At 60.9% G+C, this 21814-nt stretch overlaps 1 protein-coding gene across 4 annotated transcripts in view; it reads right to left on the reverse strand.

Moving 5' to 3' along the window:
• Nucleotides 1-671: 671 nt before the first annotated feature.
• The window catches only part of TAFA5 (TAFA chemokine like family member 5), a 154686-nt gene continuing 133543 nt past the window's right edge, over nucleotides 672-21814 (reverse strand). For all 4 annotated transcript variants that reach the window (XM_038550201.1, XM_038550198.1, XM_038550199.1 and 1 more), the window contains one exon: nucleotides 672-2669. In XM_038550201.1, coding sequence (XP_038406129.1) covers nucleotides 2661-2669 — 9 coding nt within the window. In that variant the 3' untranslated portion in view covers nucleotides 672-2660. The remainder of the gene's footprint in view (nucleotides 2670-21814) is intronic.

A 21814-nucleotide genomic window follows, 5' to 3' on the forward strand; every position in this document is an offset into this window, starting at 1 on the left:
ACAGTGCGAGGAGGAGTGGGGACCCTGTCCTGGTCACACCGGCCTGCCCCGTCGTGCTCTGACGGCACAGCCCCAGGCTGCCCCCTGCCGCCCAGGGGGCCCGTGGCCACCGCAGGACCTGCCTTCCGCCTCAGTCCCCCTCCCAGGACAAGCGCGCTCCGGGCCTGGGCGCGGGGGTTCGTCAACCCCCCACTGCGGCGCCAAAGCCGGGGACGTCACCTCAAAATCACGCAGCCCACCGCTGACCCACCCAGCCATGCTCCCAGGGCCGAGTTCCGTAAAGAGCAGCTGGACAGACAGACGTGGCTCCCTCCATCCATGTGTGGCCCGAGGACCCGGGTGGCAGAAACAGTCTGACGCCAAAACCACTGTTTGCAGATCTGAACGGGCTTCCCCGGAGAGGGGCTCCTCCCGACGTGGGTCTCCTTCGGGGTCCTGCTTCTCCGTGTCCAGGCCCCGGCCTCTGCGTGGGGCGGGAGCGGGCGCCCACCCACAGGGCGACCGACAGAGGCCCCCAAGCAGCGCCGTCCACGCACCAGGCCCCGGAAGACCCAGCCGGGCCCCAGGCCCAGGAAGGGGGTCCCGTGGCCACGTGCGCTCTGAGCCACCCCGCCAGCCGCACCTGCTACGCCCCCTCCCAGGACACCCCAGCCCGTGAACAAAAGCCATGCTTACCAAAGGATTTTTTCTTTATTTTCATAATTTAGCTGAATCAACACAAAATTGAATACTGTAAAACAAGGAGGAAAAAATAAAAAAAACGCTGTAACATCTTAATCCTCCAGTGTCTGCCTCTGAAGGAGCCCACGCTCGCCGTGGGAGGACGCGGGCTCGGGGAGGCAGCCGCGACCCTCCTGCGGCCCCGGCACCTGGCCGCGTCGCTCCCTCGGGGACGCTCAGCCCTCTGAACCTGCGGTGACCGAGAGGTGAATTAAATACTCATGGACATCGAAACGGGTCTTAAATAAATGGGTCTTCTCTCCTATCTTTAGTCTATGGGTTGCTGGGACGGCTTCTATATACTTAATATTATTATTTTTTTTACTTTTTCTTTCCTTTTTTTTTTTTTTTATTTAGTAGCATAGAACTAGCAGAGTGCGCCTGTTAATTGGACTGTCAGGTAGTATAGTTCAGCACAAACTCAGGAGAATGAGGGGCCCTGGCGGACGACGGCCCGGGGTCGGAGACGCAGGAGTGTCCCTCGCGCGTCGGCCCGGCGGCCCCGTGCCATGGGGAGGGCAGGAGGCTGGGGCGCCTGCCATTCTCCGCGCGCCCTGGCCCGTCCCCGGCGACTCGGCCGCCGGCCGTGAGGACGGAGAGGCAGCGGGGCGGGCGGGCTTCAGCCCCAAGAGGAGGTCGGCGGCAGCGCCCGCGGATGGGCCCGTGGGAGGGAGTCACACAGAGGGACACGGGATCTGTCGGGAGAGGCGTGACCGACACCTGCCCCCTGGGCCTCCCCGCGGCCGGGCTGGACAGGGAGCAGCGCCTGGGCCCACGGTCGGCCGCGCACGACGGCCACCTCCCCGTGGCGTCAGGCGCGTCCTCGGCTGCTGTCCCCGGAGTCCGGCCCTCGGCGCCTGCCCCGCAGCCCTTCAGAGACGCCGGCGCTCCCGCCCGCCGCGCGGGCCGGGCAGGGCGACCACATTAATTGTTAAATAGGATTTTTTTTCTACAAATATACAACATATAAAAACTGTTAAATATATAACTTTAGGCTTTGCAAAATACATTTAATGATCTCTTTCAAACAAGTGTTACTTTAGGTTTCTTTAATTTGCTTTCTGGAGCTAAATGGTGCGTCGTTGCAGACAGCAGTCACGGGAGACCCAACATGCTCGCGGCGAATACTGGATTATCCCACTATCAGAAATGAGCTGTAGAGAGGCATGTGTAACTGGTTAAAACAGAAAGTGATTTTAGTCGGTCAAGTCCATCTAAGTACAGCGGGGCCGGCCGCGTGTGGCGGTCCGCGTTCCCGGCGAGGGGCGCTCACCCGCGGGGCCGGCCTGGGGGCATCGCCGGCCGGGCCTGGGGTGCTGCCGCGGGTCCGCCCCGGCTGGGCCCCTCTCAGCACGCCCCGCAGCGTCCGTGGGGGGCACGTGTCTGCCGGGGGCCGCCCTCCGCGCCCTGCCGGGGCCGCCGGCGGATCTCGGCCCCCGTGTCCCCCAGTCGAACCCACGGACTCTGACGGTGAGGGCGAGTCCAAGTTAAAATAGATTTTGCTCTTTGGTCTATCGAGTATGCTGAAAGGGTACGAAAATAAAAGTGATTCGGACAGTCTGGGGCACAAGGCGAGGCCGCTTCGGGGCCCAAGGGCCAGTCCTCCCGCGGGCCCGGCGCCGACGGCCGCTCCCGGGCTGGGCCGCTGCGGCCGCCGCCTCGTCCTCCTCGCCAAGGCCCGGGAGGGCGGCTGAGGCCGGGCTCCCACGGACGCCCTCGGGGCCCCCGCGCGTGTCCCGGGCCGGACTCCTCGCAGCGGCGGACGCGCTCAGCTCAGGACGACGCCAGGGAGGCGGGCTGTCCTTGACGGGCTACACGGAAACAGGGTGGGCGGGTGGTGGAGAACAGGTGGCGTCCACAGCGGACGGAGGACCGTGGTCGAGGTGCGGACGCGCCGGGGAGCCAAGGCCACTCCCGGGGCCCCTGGGGGGCGGCGTCTGTCAGGAGACCTGAGGAAAGAGACAAGAGAGCGTCAGCCCCGCAGACCCCGCAGTCCCCACGGGCACTGGACGAGCCCGGGATGCACCCACCGGCCACGCACATCACAGGCCAGTCCTGTTCCTCCCCGGACCCAGGCAGGCACACCTGGCTCCCCCCGACCTGGGCACAACCGGGGGGTCCTGCCCTGAGCGCCGCGGGCTCAGCGAATCAGCCACTGTCCTCCACCCCACACTGGGCAGGGTTTGGCTCTGAGGCCCACCCTCCCGCTGCCCCAACAGCCTCTTGCTCTGCACCATGTACACAGCAGGGGCCGCATAACTGCAGGATGACAAGTGAGGGGAGTGTGTGAGCCACACACTATGGAGCCCACGGGAGGCCACGGCGGTGGGGTGGCATGTGCGCCCCTGGTGACCGGGCCCCTGCCCCCCGGAGCCCCGGGAACCCGTCAGACCAAGCACACGAGCTCGCGGCCACGGAGCACGCATGGGGGTCCCAAGCTGCTGCTCTGGGTGGGAATAACACGACCCTGAAAACCACGAAGGAAGAAAAGCGGGGTGTGGTTTGCACAGAGCAGCACACCCCACACCACAGGCCCCGACCCAGGTCCCCACCAGGCTCCTGTCACCCCCCAGGGTGACCCCAGTCCGAGGCAGGGATCCCGGGGTCCTGGTGAGTTTTAGGATCCCTGGGCTCGGGTCAGGGGCTCAGGGGCTGCTGGGCATTCTCCACACGGGGCCCCCCAGTCGGGGGAGAGGAGGGTGTCACGCTCCCCCCCACCACGTGGCAGAGATGGGACACAGCATGGGCGGGCCTGTCCTTGGCAGGTGGGGGAGGCCCCTCAGCAACCCCAGGTCAGCGTCCTTTGTCTGCACCCTGGCACCTCCCACCCCCGGCTGGCCCCATCCGCACCCCAGCCCTCCTGAGCACCCCGGCCCTGTCCCACCTGCCTGCGCTCTCACTACACTGCCCCCAAACTCCGCCCGCACCGCAGATCCCCATCCTCTTGCACTGGCCGCTCCGCGGCCTTCCCTCCACTTCTCGGTCCCACCAGGCTGGGCGCTAGGCGTCCTCGGTCACCTGGCCTCTCCCCGCAGGCCCCCTGGCAGAGCGGCCCCCCTAACGGCTGCCCCAGAGCTGTTCACAGGGCAGGGGTGGTGGGGACGCCGTCCTCAGGCCGGGCCCGGGGCCAGTCCTGTCCACGCCTCACTCATCTTTCCTGTCCCTGGACACCTGGGTCCCCCAAGCTGCCCCAGGCGCAGGAGGCTTCTCGCAGGGACAACTGGGTTGCACCCATCCCCCGCAGCCCCTCGGCAGCACAGCACAGGACAGCCAGCCCACTGCCCCCAGGGCACCCTCGGGTCCCCATCCCCCGGGTCAGATCCAACCTGCCCAACCCCAGGCCCCAGCCTGCCCTGACAGGGGCCCTGCCTGCCGCCCCGTCCTCCCCGTGAGGCCCCCCGACCCCGGGGTCTGGCCCGGCTCACGGCCTCCCCAGCACGCCCGTCTTGGACGCTGAGGACGGCTGTCACCCGTGGCTCCTTCATGGCTTTAGGCAACATGGTCCTGCCTACGTTCTTGCTGTTTCTCAGGGCCACGGGGTCCCCTTGCTTGTAATGTCGTGGTCTGGGTTCTCTTGGGCGTCTCACCGCCGAGCAGGGGCCGCGGCAATGTTCATGGCGAGTGACGGCGCCGGACTCATGCCTTGGCCCCCGTGTCACCCTGGCCTTCCTCTGGAACCGTGTTTTCTCTGGCTCAGAGCGGCCCCCTCGAGACTCAATGACGGGCACTGTTTCCACGTGGTCGGCGTGGCGGGGGCCGCACCACAGCCCGAGAGACGCCCAGACTCTGTGGGCCCGAGGAGGAGCCCGTCACTGTCCCCAGCGACACCGGTGCCTCCCAGGGCTCCACCGCGGGGGCCGCTGTCCCGGGACCCGGGCGACCCTGGCACCTGGAGCCTCCGTGACGATGCAGCATCTCCTCCTGCTTTTGCTCGCCGCGCCCACGGCCCCCACGAGGCTAGGAGGGGGACCCCAAGAGCCGCAGCGACCCCGTCTTGCAGAGCTGCGGTGACAGGGTCCCGGCGCTGGACGCAGGTCCTCAGAGGTGCTGGGAGGAACCAGCAGAGCCTCTGGCCCCGGGGACGCTCAGCCGGAGGCCTGTCTCGGGGCCTGTGTGGCCATCAGCGTGCCACGGAACCTGGGGGAGCAGATGGGTCATGGGCTGGGCCGGCTGCCCTGGCCCCCGGCCCCCTTCCTCAGAAATGCTGGCCTATGGCCCAGCCTGGGGACCCCGGGGGGCCCTCCTGCCGTCCTGGCTGCCATGCTCCTGGGGCCACACTGCTGAGCCCCCACCCGCTCAGGGAGCAGCACAGCCCATGACCCCCCGGCTCGGAGGGGAGAGTCCCCCGTGAAGCTCCCTGCCTCCTGAGAGCTCGCCCAGGCTGGGGGACCCTCTTCACCTGGACCCCGGACATGGCCCCTGGGTCAGCAGGTGGGTCTCTCCGGCCAGGCCCTGGCCCCCGGCGGGTGGTTTGTGTGCCCTGTTGGCCCCCAGAGGGTCCTCACGACACCTGACACCCGTCTGCCCGCCCCGGGCATCCCCGCAGCCCCACCCCAGGAAGCGTGTGTTCCCCACGGTGACGGGCAGGTACTCGGACACGACAAGCATCGTTCAGAAAACAGAACTTCCCAGCCCCTGTGGGTCCTACGGCGCCTTCTCTGTTCCTCATTAAAGGCTCGCGTGTGATGTCCAGTGGGGCCGAGTGTTCCGGGTGAAGGAGCACGCCGTCCTGGATCGGGAGCCCCGCACAAAAGGTCCTAATAAACAGCAGGCATGAGACACAGAGGCGGCGGCCCCCGGTGCCGACAGGCTCAGGACGACAAGCGCCGTTGCCATGGAGAAGGTAAAGGCACAGCCAGGGAAGAAGCTTCTGGAAGGGCGGCGCGTCGTCCCACCCGTGCCCCGCCATCCAGTTTCCCTGAAGCTTCACAGCCAGGCCCAGGCCCTGTGTCCTCCCCAAACCCACAGGGAAGCTGCAACTTGTTTCTTTATTTAAAAACAAACAAACAGGGGATCCCCGGGTGGCTCAGTGGTTGGGTGTCTGCCTTCGGCTCAGGGCGTGACCCTGGGTCCTGGCATCGAGTCCCGCATCGGGCTCCTCGCAGGGAGCCTGCATCTCCCTCTGCCTGTGTCTCTGCCTCTCTCTGTGTCTCTCATGAATAAATAAATAAAATCTTTAAAAAAAATAATAAACCAAACAAACCAACCAAACAGCACACCGAGGCTGGGGCGGCGCCTTCTGGTCACACAGCCAGCTCACGGCCTCAGAGAAGCCCCCGGCCACCCCCCCCCCCACACCCTCTCTTCCAACTCCAAGCAACACAGGTGCGTCCGGGCCGGGAGGACGCAGCCCCTGCCAGGCCGGCAGCACTGGGGACCCCGCACAGGACGTTGGTGTGCCGGGCGCTCTGTGCACGTGCACGTGGACAACCCCTCCCCGGGTGGAGGGTGACCGTCTACTGTGCCCCCGGGGGTATTTACCCAAGGCCTCGGCAGGGAGGAGGCCATGGGGGCCTCTCTGCCCTGCGGCCTGACTAACCTGGTCCCCCAGCAGCCTGAGAGCCACATCTGTCCCCTCCTCCGCTGTCCCCTGGGAAACAGCGCCCTGCCCTCTCCGGCCGCCCCAGGGACCCTCAGGGGCACAGAGGAAGCCCCTCATCACCCGAGGTCCCAGGCCAGGCCCCTCCTCTGTGAAATGTCCCCCGACCCGGGCAGCCAGCCACGAGGACCCCCGACACACAGCAGCCCGCGGGCTCTGGGGAATCAGTCCCGGGCTGTGGCCGCTGGTCGGAGCCGGCCAGGCCTCCCCTGAGGGCCTCCGTGGGCCCAAGGCCGTCTGGGGCGTCCAGGGCCCGGTGCACAGGGCAGCCAGGATGGGGCACCTGTCCCTGGCTCCTGGTGTGCCATGGGATCATGGGTCACCCCCTTGTGACCGCAGTCCGCGGCTGGCGCTGGCGTGTGTCGTCCCCCCTGAAGCTTGGGACAGGCCTGCGAGCAGCCCCTCGTCTACAAGGCCTGTACGCTGCCACCTGTCCCGGGGTCTGAGCGGACAGGCGGGTGACTGGCATCTCACCATGCAGGTCAGGGTCGAGCACGAGGTGGGAGGGCTGCCCACAGCCCCCGGGGGGAGCCCGGTGCGTCTCCAAGTCAGCATCTCTGGTGCTAATCAGACTCCCACTCGCGACGCAGACGCGGCCATCCCAGTGCAGGCGCAGAGGCAGGTCCCCGCGGGCTGACTCAGCACTCGCCTGCCTGGGCACGGACGGCGGCGGAAGCATGTGGGGCGTGCAGGGCGGTGTGCACGCACATGCCGTGCGTGAGGGCGCCCGGAGGACAGGCAAGCAAGCACACAGACCGTGGACGGAGCTGCCACGAGCCCCTCGGCCACAGCCGCCTTAATGTGCGTCCCTGTTAGTCATTCTGAGCATCGGCGTCACCTCTGGGGCAACTGACCTGCTGCGGACATCTGAGCTGTGTCGCCCTGGTGGCCCCCGCCCTCGCCCCCGTCCCCTCCACTCTGGCCGCCGACACCCAGCACCTGGACACAGCAGCGTCCGGTGGGGCAAGTGGCCAGCTGCTCTAGCCTGGGCCTCGGGGTTGCGCAGCCCTTTTGTGCCACGAGGCAGGGAGCCCCCTCCCGCCCTGCTCGAACGTCCCAGGCAGGTCTACACCCACAGGAGGGTCCCCGCGGAGGCCTCCCCCTTGGCTCCCTGCAGGGCACGGCCTGGGAACCGCCTCGTGCCCTGATCCCATCACTGGCAGGATCTGGGGTTTTACGAAGTGTCCGGGCCTTTCCTGCTTGTGTGGCCCTGGGAAAAGGGCTGTTTCTTTCTTTTTTTTTTTTTTAAAGGGCTGTTTCTACCTCCACTAAATGGGAATCTGAAAAGGGGTCGACCACATCTCCCCTCCACACGGGAGCAGAGAACGTGAGGATGGAGGCCGGTGTGCACACGTTCCCTGCGCGACACGCCCGGGGCGGCCAGGCTGCCCTCTTGGCTCCTGTGGGTCCGCGGGGCCCCCCAAGGAAATAACAGGAGGCTGGTCTCTCAGGTCCCAAACAGAGGGACTTCACCAGGGGCACAGCCCACCCAGGACGCCTGTTTTCACTGGAGAAGCTGGAGAAGTCCCGCTGTCAGGCGGCCGCTCCCCGCGGCCTGAGCCCCCCCGGCCTGCAGGCGCAGCTCACCGGCCACCAGGGTGCGGGCAGCCAGCAGCACAGCCTCGGGTCATGGGCTCGCGGGACGCTGCGGGGGCCGCGGAGGAAGACGGCTCTGAAGATCCAGAAGGACCCTGCTCCAGTTTCATAAGGAGCTTCAAGTTCCTATCCTACTTCTTAAAAACAGAAAGCTGAGCTCAGGGATGATGTCAGTGCAAGGAAGCCCGTGAGGACGCCACCTGTGGGGCCTGCGCGTATGAGGACAGGCCCTGGAGGTGACGCAGGGCGCTGGGAGTGGCCCCCGCCGGGCGCTGCAGGGAGCTGGGTCTGCCCAGAGCTGCAGGAGAGACCCTGCCCGGCCCTCACCCAGTGAGCACCTGTGACCTCAGTCCCGGGCTTCCGACCTCAGAGCCGGGATAGGGCCACCCCGAGTCGTGCTAGCTGCTGCTTGCAGTGATGCATTATGTGGCACAGAAAACCGGGGACACCCTATGTGGAAAACTCGGCTCGTAAAATTGCATTTTACGTTTTAAATAAAAACAATGCATAAATAAATAAATTAATTAATAAATAAATTAATTAATTTTTTAAAAAAAGCAATGTGTTTAGGAGACGTGGGTGGCGCGCGGTCCAGGGCCACCCCCTGAGCCTTGCTGCACCTGCTGGAGGACTCCGTTGCAGACGGCGTCCCAGGCCAGACCCCTCGTGCGTCTCCAAGGTGACACCACCCCTCCCCTGCCACACAGGGTCCTGCACACGCCACCTCTGCTGGAGGAGGAAACCCCCACTCGGCATCCAGCTGGCAGGTGAAGACCGTCCACCCTGAGCCAGGCCCCCAGACCCCAGGCTGCATCTGCCCTGCTGGTGGGTCAGACAGGCAGGTCCCAGGACTCGTCCCTCAGATGCTGATTCGGGGGGGGGGTTCCTGGGAGGCTGGGGCCCCCACAGCCTCCTGCCAGGTGTGGCCCGGCTCCTCCAGGGAAGCATCCCTGCTGGGTGAGGACCCCAGGCTGACACTGACCCTGAGTCCCCTCGGGGCTGCTACAGAGTCTGCTCAGCCCCGCCCATGGTCCCCCCGGGAGGACGGGACCCCCCTCCCTGCCGCGCCGGCACCTCCAGCTCGCTGCCTGCAGGACTGACCGGCCTTCCGCCTCCCCTAAGTCTCGTGTGTGTTTGCACGAGCCCAACTCGCCACGCAGTTTTTCCAAAGGGAGTGTCGACCACTGGGGACAGGCTTTGCGGACTGGATTCCTGTCCTCTTTGTCCCCAAGGCAGCGCCGGCTTTGAAGTCCGTCCCTCGCCTGCGCTAATCCGGGGCCACTGCCCCTGCGAGCCCCGCACGGCAGCCCGGCCGGCAGCAGACCCGAGGCCCGCGTTCACGGGCGGAGGGATCAAGGGGATGCAGAGATAACAGGGCGGGCGGGTGGCGCTCTTCAAAGACGACACCAGAAACGTTGGGCTGCCACCTTGCTATCCACCGTCCGCAGCGCTGAGGGTGGCCCCATGTGCTCGGGGAGCTCAGGATCCAACCCCTTCCCCAGTCTCCCTCTGGGGGAAAGCAGCCCCGCACGGTGGGGAGGTCACCTCGGAGCTGGACCAGGCACTGCCCGCAGTGCGTGGAGCCCTGCCAGGCTGCTGCCCGCCCGCAGCCTCGCTGCCCCACGATCACACTGTCAGGGTGGAGGCCGTGCCTCCGTGCAGCGAGCTCCACGGCCAGCGTGGAGCCCCCCACCCCCATGAGCACCTCCCGTGGGTGTCCACCGCCGCTCCCCGACGGGCACCTCTCTTCCAACAGTTGTTGGCCGTTCCCATCCGGGGCTGTGGGCTCCCTGTCCTCGTAGGCTCTACTCCTCTGCACCTGCAAGCTGTCCCTCCGCCACATGGACTAGAGCCAGCCGGGCAGCTCACCTGCCTCTGCTTCTGTGAAAGTGGGTTTGGGACACGGAAGTGAGTCTGGGCTGCCCTTTGAAAGCCGGCCCAGCGTGGGCCCTCGGTGTCCGGCCGACCGCGGGACAGGACTTGGTGCCTCTGTGGCTCCACATCCCTGTCTGTACCATGTGGATGACGATAGTCTGTAGCTCACGGGCGCCTGGGCCTGAACAGGTGGATTTACGCACCTGCTCAGAACAGCATCTGAGCACGCGTGGTTAGCAACAAGCGTGCCTGTGGTTTTTCTGGATTTTCCAGGCTGGATTTACAACCCGAACCCAGAGATTCCCTGGCGTTTTCTCCAGCGGCCCCTGCTGTTTGTGGCGCCACCGTCCTGTCTGCAGGAAAATCCGTGGAAGGTGGTGGTAGTAAGGCTCCAGGTCCAGTTACCCCCAAATATGAAGCCTGTTACCACCACTTCTGCCCTGGTCCTTGCAGTTCGCCGCACCCCACAGTCCACTCCCCCCAACGGGGGCCACACGGTCCCCTCTGTGGAGCAGAACATAACAGGAGGAGGACCAACACTCTCAGGTTGTAAGTGCGTGTGTGGGACGGGAACAAGCCCTGTCCCTGTCTCAAGGACAAGAGGGGTTGGTCCCCAGAGGGGTGCAGCCCGGGGCTCAGCTGCTCACAAGCATCGCCTGCTCACCCGGTGGGATGCGGACATCGGGGTGGCCTCTGTCCCAAAGCCCTCCTATGCTGCGGCGGGCCCACACTCCCAGATAAGACGCAGAATCACTCGTAATGTTCCCAAGATGTCGCCGGGGACCAGAATGAAACTGTATTAAATCTAAAAATCAAATTTGAAAGGACAGACAACGAACGGCACAGGGTTTGGGCACCCCCCGACTTTACCCTGGTACGCGTGTGACAGCTTTGTTTACTGATTCAAATCGCTTTAAATTTCTCCTGGAAAGACGCTGCCATTATCTTTATACAGGTGACCAAGCTTTTCTTACCCAAGTTATTTCATACGTTTCCTGCTGGGTTTCAGCAGAGACCCCTCCTCCCTCTCATTTACTCAGGTTTGTTTTATTTATGCATCTTCATAAACCATTACGCTTCTGAAACGTATCTGCCCGGAGGTAAGAGCACAGCTGACTTCGTCGGGCCTCTCCCGTGGACACAAGGCTGTGTTCCAATAAAACTTTATTTATAAACATAGGTAAGGGGGCCGGATCTGGCCAACAGGCCACAGTTTGAGGACCTCTGATCTAGACCGCGACGTGTGTCTACGAAGACGTACGGCGGGATGAATGCCAAGTGGAGAGCCTTCTGTATTCACAATTGGTCCAATTTAATAAACTCTTTAATTAGTTTTCAAGGCACTTCAGCTGCTCCTACAGAATTCTGGAAGCACCTGTGCACCTCATCTGTAATAATGATTGTATTTTCTCATATCAAATAATTATGTGATTGCATTTGCCAGATCTTCCAAAAGGTCACCCTGGGAATGTCTGCAGGCCCGTGCACGCAGCCTGCCTTGGTCCCGATGTGAACAGGACAGGGGGCCGGCTATAAGGGCAATGCTGGCTTTCATTTCAGACGGACATGGTGCCTGTCTGGTGCCTTTTTCAGCACCTACTGAATCAGAGCACATTTTTATCCGGTCATCCTTTGGGGTTGGTCACCTTTCCTGATTCTAAAATGTAAAAATGAAAAAAAAATTTTTTTTAAATGTAAAAATGTATTTTAATCTCATATAAATCTATGGTGTGGTAGCCTTCTGCCTTGTTTTCAAGGGCTGCAGAACTCCCTGCACCATTACCTTGTGCAGGGATGCATCGCAGATGTGGCCACAACCCCAAGGCCATATGCGGTTTCCCGGGGGCCTCAAGGGCACTTGGCTGAACGAGCCCAAGGCTGGCACACTGCCGGACCCAGTCACAGGCTCGAGGTCCTTGTGGAACACGCTGGCTCCATGTGCACTCTTCGGGGACCCTCCAGCGTCAGGGTTCCACCAGGTCTCACAATGAACCAGGCAACTTTCCAGTACTTGGGGAAAGGGTACCTGCAGATCAATGGGTTCGAGAACGTGTCTCCTAAACCAGCTCTGTCTGGGATTTCTACTGGGGGACGTTCCCATCTTTCCACTCCTGAGATAGGTTGGTAATTTTCACCCCAGAAAGTCACTTTTATTTTATTTTACTTTTATTTTTTATTTTATTTTTTAAGAAAATCACATTTAATGACAGCCTGCAGATTCAGTGATCAATACGCTGGCCGAGTATGCACTCCTGAATAATCTGAGACCCCAATACAGGCTGGGTTTCCTCCTTCCTATCAGATATACTTTCTAACAAGAAAATCTGCACATGACAGAGCTCAGAGCGTGTGTTTATGTTCTTGCCAGATATACAGTGAATGATCGTGTCCACGTCTTTCTTTTAAAAGTTCACTATTGAGGAGCCTGGGTGGCTCAGATGGTTGAGCGTCTGACTCTTGATTTCAGCTCAGGTCATGGTCTCAAGGTCGTGGGATGCAGCCCTGTGTCGGGCTCCGCTGAAGGCAGATGGTGAACCACGGAGCCCCCCGGGTGTCCCTCCATTCTTCCTGATTTAAAACTAAAGTTATTCAAAGGCACAAGAATACCCAAGTCCATTTCTCACCGTGCCTGCAAACACACCGTGTGTCATCCTCACAACATTCAGAATGCGATCCAACGACTACGACGCGTGGACTTTATCGTCGGGGACGCGTTGGCTCCACTCGGACAGCGTTACCGCTCTAGCCCCTTCGATCCTAAGGCAGCCCCTAGGAGGCGAGGAGCAGCATCCTGCCCATTTCACAGATGTGGACACTGAGGCACGAGAGCCAGGGGACGGGAGCTCCACCAGCAGCATGACTTCAGACCCTGTGCACGGCTGCACAAGTGTGACTACACACCTTCCTTCCCCTTTCTGTCCCTATTTGACCAAAACATTGCAGGATGGTGCTGGCTGCTACGGTCATTATTAATTTCTTTTTTTTTGCTACATCTTTAATATAATGTAAAATGACTGGAAAAGAAGGTTGCCACATTTCTCTTCTACGGAAGTTCAATCCATGACTTGGGTTATGGATTCTTCTGCACAGATTTCATGAATGTCGAGAAATTAGAAGCACCCTGTTCGAATGTTATGATGTTCAATATGTCGGTGCCAATTCAGTGCTGGTACTTTTATTATTCAGAAGATTTACATCCTGGTTCTTTAAATCGTTGTCATTGTTGGTTTTTACTTGACCTTTACGCAGATTTAGGGGTTGTTTGAATTTCCAACTAAACACTGTGTTCCCAATCATTTTGTTAATCTGCAATTGAGCTTGCTTCATATGAACTCACACCAACCTGTGCACAAAGGTTTCCGTGACACTTGCAATACTCTGAACAGTAACCTATCGATAGGTGCCAGTAATCGCATGCACTTGTATGATCTCACGTGGAGCATCTCCACGTATCTTGCCTGTATCAATATATAACCTGGGACACCTGGGCGGCTCAGCGGTTGAGTGTCTGCCTTTGGCCCAGGTTGTGACCCTGGGGTCCTGGGATCGAGTCCCACATTGGGCTCCCCACAGAGAGCCTGCTTCTCCCTCTGCCTGTGTCTCTGCCTCTTTCTCTGGGTCTCTCATGAATAAATAAATAAAATCTTAAGAAAATACATATATACATGACCTGTTGTTCTGGTTTAATCATTTTACCTACCGATTTCCTTTTCCTGTCCTTGGCCTGGCATATCTTGATTCATTTTTTGCTTTAAAACTTGGTTTGCAGAAATGTACTTAGAAGGCAATGTATATTTGACTATCTTAAAAACCTGATTTAAATAGTCTTTGCCTTTTAGGAGGGGAGATTAACCTATTTACGTTTATTGTCACCGCTGGCATGCAAGTTCCATCAGGGGCAGCGGATCCCATTCTGATTTCTGATCATGTGCCTCCTGTGGTTCATTTCTTCACGCACACACACCATGTGGTTTCACCTGCTTTCTCCTCTGCCATGATTTGAAGAAATCATGTTCTTATTTGCATTAGGGGTGGCCTTCCTGTTAATCAAATGCACTTTTAATGATTAAGCCATTTCTCTAATGACTTAAGTCATTATGGCTCCTTCTACTCCACAAACAGACATTAAGTGGCTCTTCTCTTTACTTGGCAGCTGCTCCCCACCCTCAGCTTTTATTAATTTAGCCGGAGGTTACAAATCAGTTTACTGTTACACAGACGTTGTTTTTCCACAATATACACAGTAGATTACACAATACACTGTGGATTCTGTGTTCACTGTCGTAGCCACAGTCACGGGAATGATTCAATCAAGCTCCGTGTGTTTGTTGGTATCAAGAGTCACCATGATTCTTCTTGTCTGTGACCTTCTCCATCGTCAGCTCCTGATTTTTAATTCTTTGATTGGCTTGAGATGAGCTTTCATTTCATTTCAGGAAGGGGGTACACTTTCTAAATCCTTGCAAATTGGGCACCTGGGGTGGGGGGCTAAGTGGTTGAGCATCTGCCTTCAGCTCAGGGCGTGACCCCGGGGTCCTGGGATCGAGTCCCACGTTGGGCTCCCTGCATGGAGCCTGCTTCTCCCTCTGCCTGTGTCTCTGCATCTCTCTGTGTGTGTCTCTCATGAATAAATAAATAAAATCTTAAAAAAAACCCTAATAAATGCAAATTTAAAATCGTCTGTAGTCTCTGGGTGTGAAAAACAACCAGAAGTAGGATTGAATTTGTAAGTGAACGTATTTTTCGGTCGAATCCCTGGCTGTGGTCCTTCCTTTCCATCTGGTGCAGGGGGTGGCTGGTCCGTGCCTTCGGAGGGTCTGTGGGTTCCTGTCCTCTCGTCTGAGTCTCATTTCCCTGAGTTAGCCTGGATTTTAGGAGGCAGCTTTCTCTCCTTCCTTCAAATCAAACACACCCGTGGGGTGTGCGGGTCGTGATGGTGTGGTCTTGTTAACTGGGGGTTTCCTTCCTGGTCCTATTTCCGTCCTGATGTGATCATCCCTCCTCTCCTGCTCATGGTGGCTTCACCTCCAGAGCACCCACTCTCTCAGCTTAGGCATCTGCCCTCCGTCCTCCACACCTGCCGACTTTTTTTCCTCCTCTTTCTCCTCTGAACCATCTCTGGGCTGGAGACCACATTGTTTTTCTGCGGGGACAGTTCCTTCATTTGCAGCTTCCAATACACACCTCAGGTCCACTCGTACTTTGGGCAGCTTAGCATCTGTCCCCAGTTCACCCGCCAACCTCGATGCTCACCTTTGCCCCAGGGCTCCTGGGGTTCCTGGGTCATGGCAGCCGCAGCCCCCGTAGCTCTCGGATTCCAGCCAGCAGCATCTGTGCGCAGGAGAGGACTCCTTGGAGCTCACTCCGCCGTTAGTTCTTTAGAAGGTATTCCTTTCCAGAGCGTGCATTTCCCCACAGGCTCATGTTTGAACTTGGACTCTGATGCTTTTTTAATCTCCTTTAAATGGGCAGAGGCCTATCGTGGGCTGGAATGAGCCATGAGGCCCAGCAGTGAGCGAGTCTTGAGCCTTCGTCCTGGCTCCTGGGGGTGTGGGAAGCCCCTCCGGGCGGGTCTGGAAGGTCTGGATGTGCAGGGACTCTCAGCTCCCATGTGACCCCCAATAGGCTCTCGACCAAGGGGAGGCACCCCCCAGGAGAATCCCACCCCCCTGGAGGTCACGGACTCTGCCTCTGCTGGACAGGTCCACCTTCTCTTGAGGATGGAGAACTGAGTGGGTAACACGGCCCCATGTGCCGCAGTCCTCTGCTGCTTCCTCCCGCTCACCCGACGGGCTCTTCCTGCTAACCCTGCCTTGCCCGTGATGCTCACCTCCACCCACCACCTCCTGTCCTGCGTCCCCAGCAGGACGGGGAGCGCTCCTGCTGCCCATACCCCACTGCGGCCGGCTGGCTTCCCGGGCAGCACTGCAGCCTCCATGTCCGGGTCAGGCCAGGCTCCTTCTGAATCTTCGGGGGTCCCTGTCACAGCCAGGGCTCAGAGGGTTGGGCACCCACGGGATGTCACCGGACTCTCAGCACGGGGCTCTCGGAGTCACGATGCTATGGACAGTTCTTACTTCTAGAAATATTCGAAATTGGGCAAAAGCTGGGCCGAGGCAGTGCAGTGGGCAAAATAAGCCTGCCGCCGTATTAATCCAGAGAGCCAGGGCCACTTCTCTACACACTTGCCGGGAGGACTAGACGGTTCCTCTCCTCCAAATGTTGGATGAGCTTGCTTCCTCGTGGTGTGGATGGCCCGGTCATGGGGATGGGGGCAGTGGTCCCCCTGACTCATCCCACACGGGCCGTGACGACACAAGTGAGATGCGCCCCAGATTCCAACAGACCTGAGAGACACAGCAACACAACAGCGCCCTGGGGCCTTCCCAGACGGCAGGGGGAGCCGGGAAAGGGCGTCGGGTGTGGAGTCTTGCTGATGCAGGTGCAGGTGGTGGGAGCACCTCGGATACTCCAGGAGCCACGCAAGGGAGACAGCAACGCTTTACCCTCACAGAGACTCCCTGGTCTGTCGCAAACCCTCCTTTTCCGTTCCCACCACGCCAAGGACCCATGGTGAGGCCAGCAGGGGTGGGGGGCACTCTGACCCCTCCACGGGTAAGCAGATGGAGGCTAAGCATGCACCGGGATGGTCACCCTATGGGCAGGGGACACAGCCTCATGCGGTACGTGGACACAGTGGCTCCAGGGCACGCTCATCACCCTGCGGGCATGGCAGGTGCGCTTACACCGAGCTGAGCACCATGCTCTGGCTCGGGGGGGGGAGAAGACACCGGAGGGGATGGGCCCCAGAACCCGGCGACATCACCCAGCCAGCACTGATGCCACCCAGGAGCCCCGTCACGCAGTCCATCTCGGGTCTAGCAGGGAGGTGACATTTAAAGCAATTTGAGTTGAGACACAAATCCTCCCATTTCAGTTTTAAAGACTCATCTGAAGTAAGCGTCTGTGTCAAATGGTGCACCTCGGTCCCCGAGCCGTGAGCAAACACCGCTGGGAAGGGGCCGGCCTGGCTCCTGCTCCGGGTGCTGCCATCGGAGCGGCGGAGCTGGGTGAGGGCGCGGCACGTGGACCCCGCAGTGACAGGTGCAGCGGGACCAGACCGGGGGCGTCGGGGGCAGGCTGGGGTGCAGGCGGCAGGGATGAGGCCGGACGGGCTTCCGCAGGTGCAGACTGACCCACTTCTGGCTTCCGGGATCGCCCCGTCTACCGCGCGGCTGAGAGGACCCGTGTTTACCCTTGTCCTTTCCAAAGAGACATAGCCCTGAGCAACGTCGCTTGGAAGATCATAAGGACTTATTAAACCAACAGGAAAAAAACATGTTTTCGACCACTTTGCCAGTATTTCTGCCCAATAAGCTCATGAAAGTGGATCAGAGGACAGAACGAACTCAAATGGCTCCTCCGGGGGCTCGGGGTCACTGTGAACTGCTCCATCCTAATCAAACGCTCACCGTGGACAAGGCGACTGCCTCACGCTCACGGGATCACAGAAGCCCTGGCTTCCGGCGTGGCGGGTGCGCTCCAGGCCCAGGGACTTGGCGGGGCAGGCCCAGGGCCGGCGTGGTGGGCTGGCCCCCGGAACGGGCAGCCTGGGTCGCTCCCACACGCTGTCCCATCCAGCCCGGTGTTCTTGGAAGGTCCCCTCAGGGCAGGACCGTCCCCTCCCCTGGGATTGCGAGGTCTGGGACCATTCAACGCTTCCGGATCCAGAGCAACCCCCATCAGGATGAGCTGGGGGCCTGGTGTGCGGCCAGCGCCCTCGGGTGGGGGGGGCATTCTCTTCCGTTTATGCAGCAAATACTCTGACCTCGCGTCTAAGCAACGGCCACCTGTGCAGCTGCGGATGGCACCACACGCCGCCCCTCCAGGGATTCCCCAGGGGTGCCCATCAGCGGTCGGAGAGCCAGGGGCTGCGAACGCTTCGCCCCTGCATCCCGAACGTCCCACGTGGGAGCCAGAAAGGATGGGTTGGGAGGGAACGGCTTTGGGGGAGGGGGGAGAGGGCCCGCGAGAGGCCGGGGGACAGCAGGACACGGCCTCCCAGGCCCCCTCGCTTCTCCACTGGGCACATGCCCTCCCTGTTCAACCGCTTCCCATTCATGTATTTAAATCGACTCAAAGAACAACCGCTTTAAGGAAAATCGGGACTAACACGGCACCATTGCCCTGAAGAGCCCCCTGCATGGAACTGGCCGAAAGTACCCACGGAAATCACGCGGGCTTGGCCCAACTGATTTTTTTGTTTCTGGGCTCCTTTCTGCCGAGAAAATGAAGCATGTTGCAGCTCACGATACCCACCGATGCCACACCGGCCAGAGACGTTTTGTGTTTACCCACGGAATCCATTAAAACGTCCGGCTATTACCGTGGTGATGAATAGCAGTGATTCAGAGAACACAAAATGGATCGCGGACACGGATCAGAGTAATGACTCGGGATTTTTCATTGTTTGTGCGGGAGGAGGAAGGAGCTAGGCGCAGGCACCGAGGTCCCCTGGGGTGGGCCCTGCCATCTGCCCTGCCTCCCTGGGCACTTCTCCTGGAAACCCGATGAAGGCCCCTTGTCCTTGGGAGGACGCCGTAGTCACTGACCGGCTCCTGGGAGGGCAGGTGAGAGGGGCTGGTTTGGGCTGGACTCTGCCCCAGCCTCCGCCCGCCTCCTCTCTTCTCTGGGACGAGCCCTGCACCATGTGGGCTCCTGCAGACCCGCCATAAGTGCCACCCCATCGGATTCCATGTGGGCGACGGATAGCAGCCCCTCAGCCCCAGACCTTGCAGCCCGCTGGTCCCCTGGTCCTCACCAGACACACAGCAGGAGGGACAAAAAATGCCAAGGACCCTCCCCAGGAGCAGAGGCAGAGCCGAGGAGCAGGGGCTGGGGCCGAGCGTCCAGGAGCTCTGGTCTCATCCCAAGGAGCCACTGCCCCTGCTCCACAGCGGAAGCTCCATGTGGCATCGGCTTCGGGAACAGACTCCAGAAAGCACGTCCTCCTGGGCGCCTGCAGGGCGGGGGCAGGGAGGAGCTCAGCCACAGGCCCCCAGCACACGGATTCAAACAGAAAATCTCCAGCCGAAAATCCTGTTTGTCCATTAGAGGCAAATCCATTATCCCCCTTGCTCTCATGCCAAGACGTGTCACGGCGTTCCACAAGTGGCGCGGGTGTTTGCTAATTCCCTCCGCCGGGACCCACGGCGTCCAAGGTGGGAGCTTCTCATGCAGCAGCGGCCGCCGGGCCGGGGATTATCCCACGCGGCCCCTTGTGCCCCCTTGAATGGTGAGGAGTTTCCTGGAGCCCCCGCGTTGCCTCCCGCACCCCATCTTCGACCCCCGTGGCCTGCTGGTCTGCACCGTCCTACCTAGAGACCCGTTTCCCAAGCCCCCCTGGGGCATCCTCACTCGCATCCCCAGTCTCCCAACGGGGGCCGAGCTGAGATGTTGCCCAATGTGCTCTTCAGGTGACTGGATGGACACAGAGCCCTGACCCCCCTCTGCCGTTTCCCCTCTGTCCCTCAGCATCGCGGGGTCCCAGGGCATGTTTCTCCGAGGTCGGCCTGGGGCAAGTCTGCAGAGGAAGCCCTGTCTCCAGGGAGGGGTGTCCTGGGAGGGGAACATGGCAAATGAGCCACCCCAGAGGGCGGGCAGGCCAGGAAGGCTCTCCACGCACGGGGCCGGGGGCGGCAGGACTCTGCTGGGGCCTGGGCCAGCTGCCCGGCAGGCTGATAGAGACCCCCGGATCCTCGGGGACCCCCGTCTCCCTGTTCCCGAAGGAGACAAGGGAAGACCTGCCACCAGGCAGCTGGCTGTGGCCTCTGGCCAATGAAGCCCCACGCCGCCTCACTCGGGGCCCAAAATCATTTCTCTTTTATTGGTTTTCAGAATGAGCAGCGGAACGGCAGCTGAGACTCGGCTCTGTAATAAACGCTTCTAATTGCTGGGATGGCTCATTCGAGATCAGAGACAAACCCAAGGTTCCCGACGCCTCCAGGAGGCACCGCACTGCCGCTCAGCAGCGTCGGGGTAATCCCGTCTGCGGGGAGGCTGCAGCCCTGAAGGCCTGGGCCCCCGAAATGGACCAGCAGCGAGCTCCTCCACGTGAGGGACCCAGAGGCGGGCTGGCCTGGGCCACTGGGGGGACAGCCAGACAGCGAGGGGAGAGCGGGCCTGGGAGCACAGTGCTGGGGGCCGTGACGACAGGGCGCAGTGTTCCCAGAAGTCCTGGCGCTCGGAGGGAGTCCTGGAGCTGCAGTCCAGTAGCTGCAGACAACGGGAGGAAGACTCTCGGGCATAAACCCCCCGGCGCGGCACAGACCCCTCGGCTGCCAGGTCAGCAAGGCCACAGGAGTCTCTAGTGGCCCATGGACCAGGGAATCTCTGGCCAAGACAAGGGGCGCAAGCACAGTGCACGCAGGCTGGCTGCTCTGTGCTGGGTCTGGCCTGCCAGGACACCTCTGGACCTTGCTCTGCAACCGGGGCCGCCACCCTGCCCATTGGGGCTGTGCCATGCTGGCCTCCTTTGGACCTCTGATGGCCTGTGCAGCCCACGAGGCGCCCATGGGCGTCCCCAGGAGTGACCAGGCCGGGAACCCGAGTCCATCCCCGTATGTGCCCCTCCTCACCCTGTGCCCTGCACCACATGGGCTGTCATGGGGACCCCTTGCACACCCACCTGGTCCCTCCTCTCCTCTCCAGCCACAGCTCCTCAGCTGTGACTCTGTTCTGGCCAGGGTGACCTCCAGCCCTTGGCCCCAGCCAGCCTCCCGGAGGCAGAGCTCACTGTGTCTCTCCAAAGCTGCCCGGCGACCCCAGTGCACTCAGAACGGACGTCCCCGGGGCCCTGCATCAAGGTTGGAGACGACCCGACCTCTGCACTCCTACGACGCCGGGCTCTCGTGGGAGGGGGCCGCAGGGCAGGCCCTGGGTGGACCTCTCTCTCCTGACAGCGTCTAACCACTTCAAGCCAGCTGTCACCTCCCGGGGAAGTGGTGCCCCACCACCCACGCGAGGCAGGTTCGCACCCACTGGCAGGTCCCGGGTCTCCCTGATGGCAACCGCACTGGCCCACACCCGCCGGGCTCACGGGGGAAACGCTGGATCCGCCTTGGAGACCCCACCCCTGCAGGGGGCTGTGCAGGGGGCTCCCTGGGTCCTCGTCCCAGATGGGGAGCCCTCATTCCCAGCTCGGGGGCGCACAGAGCAGAGGGGCCCTGCACCCCGGGGCGTCCCTCCAGCCTCGGATTCCAGGCTGCAGTCTCCTCTCTCCCCGAAGGGATCCCAGAGGTCTAGGTCCGGGAAGACGCGGGGCGAGGAGTCTTCGTATGTGACCCACTTTTCCGTCTGGGGTTCCACCTGCGGCCCCACGGGGACGCGCCCCGGACAGATGTGCACTCCTGCCCCCTCGGCGGCAGCCACGTGCCCTCGGAGACCACACCTGGGAGCTCTAGGAACTCTAAGCACTGCTCTTCTCCGTGTTTCTCTATTTTTGGAGCTTAAAGTCTTCAGAACCCCTGAACGGATAGTCTATTTTTTTCCGACTTCTCTTAAAAAATCAACTCCATGGTTTTCTGAGACTTCCTCCTGCTACTGGATTAACGAAATCTGTTATACACACGTGGGTGTACGTGCACAAACGCATGCGCATCACAACATTACGGGTCTGCGTGCTCATATGTGCGATTTTTTTACGTATTTTATAGCTGCGTTCTTATAAAAAATCGTATCTATCCTTTCCGCAAGTGTTTCTGATCTTCTCAGCGTCCAACCCCGTGTCCTGAAACGACCATGACTCTTCTGCGCACACATCTGGGGCTCGGGGGCGTGAGCGTGACAGCTCACCCCTGCGTCACGGGCAGCCCGGCCTGGCGGGGGGCAGGTCGGCACGGCGGCCACGGGGTGACCGCACCTCCCAGGTGGGGCCCGGGAGCCAGATGCCGCCCAGGAGGGGCAGGGCCGAGGCCGGGGTGCGCAGCCAGGTCCGTGTGCTCCCCTGCTCCCACTTCCTGACCC

The sequence above is a fragment of the Canis lupus genome, chromosome 10 (assembly GCF_011100685.1).
Source record: "Canis lupus familiaris isolate Mischka breed German Shepherd chromosome 10, alternate assembly UU_Cfam_GSD_1.0, whole genome shotgun sequence".
Lineage (NCBI taxonomy): Eukaryota > Metazoa > Chordata > Mammalia > Carnivora > Canidae > Canis > Canis lupus.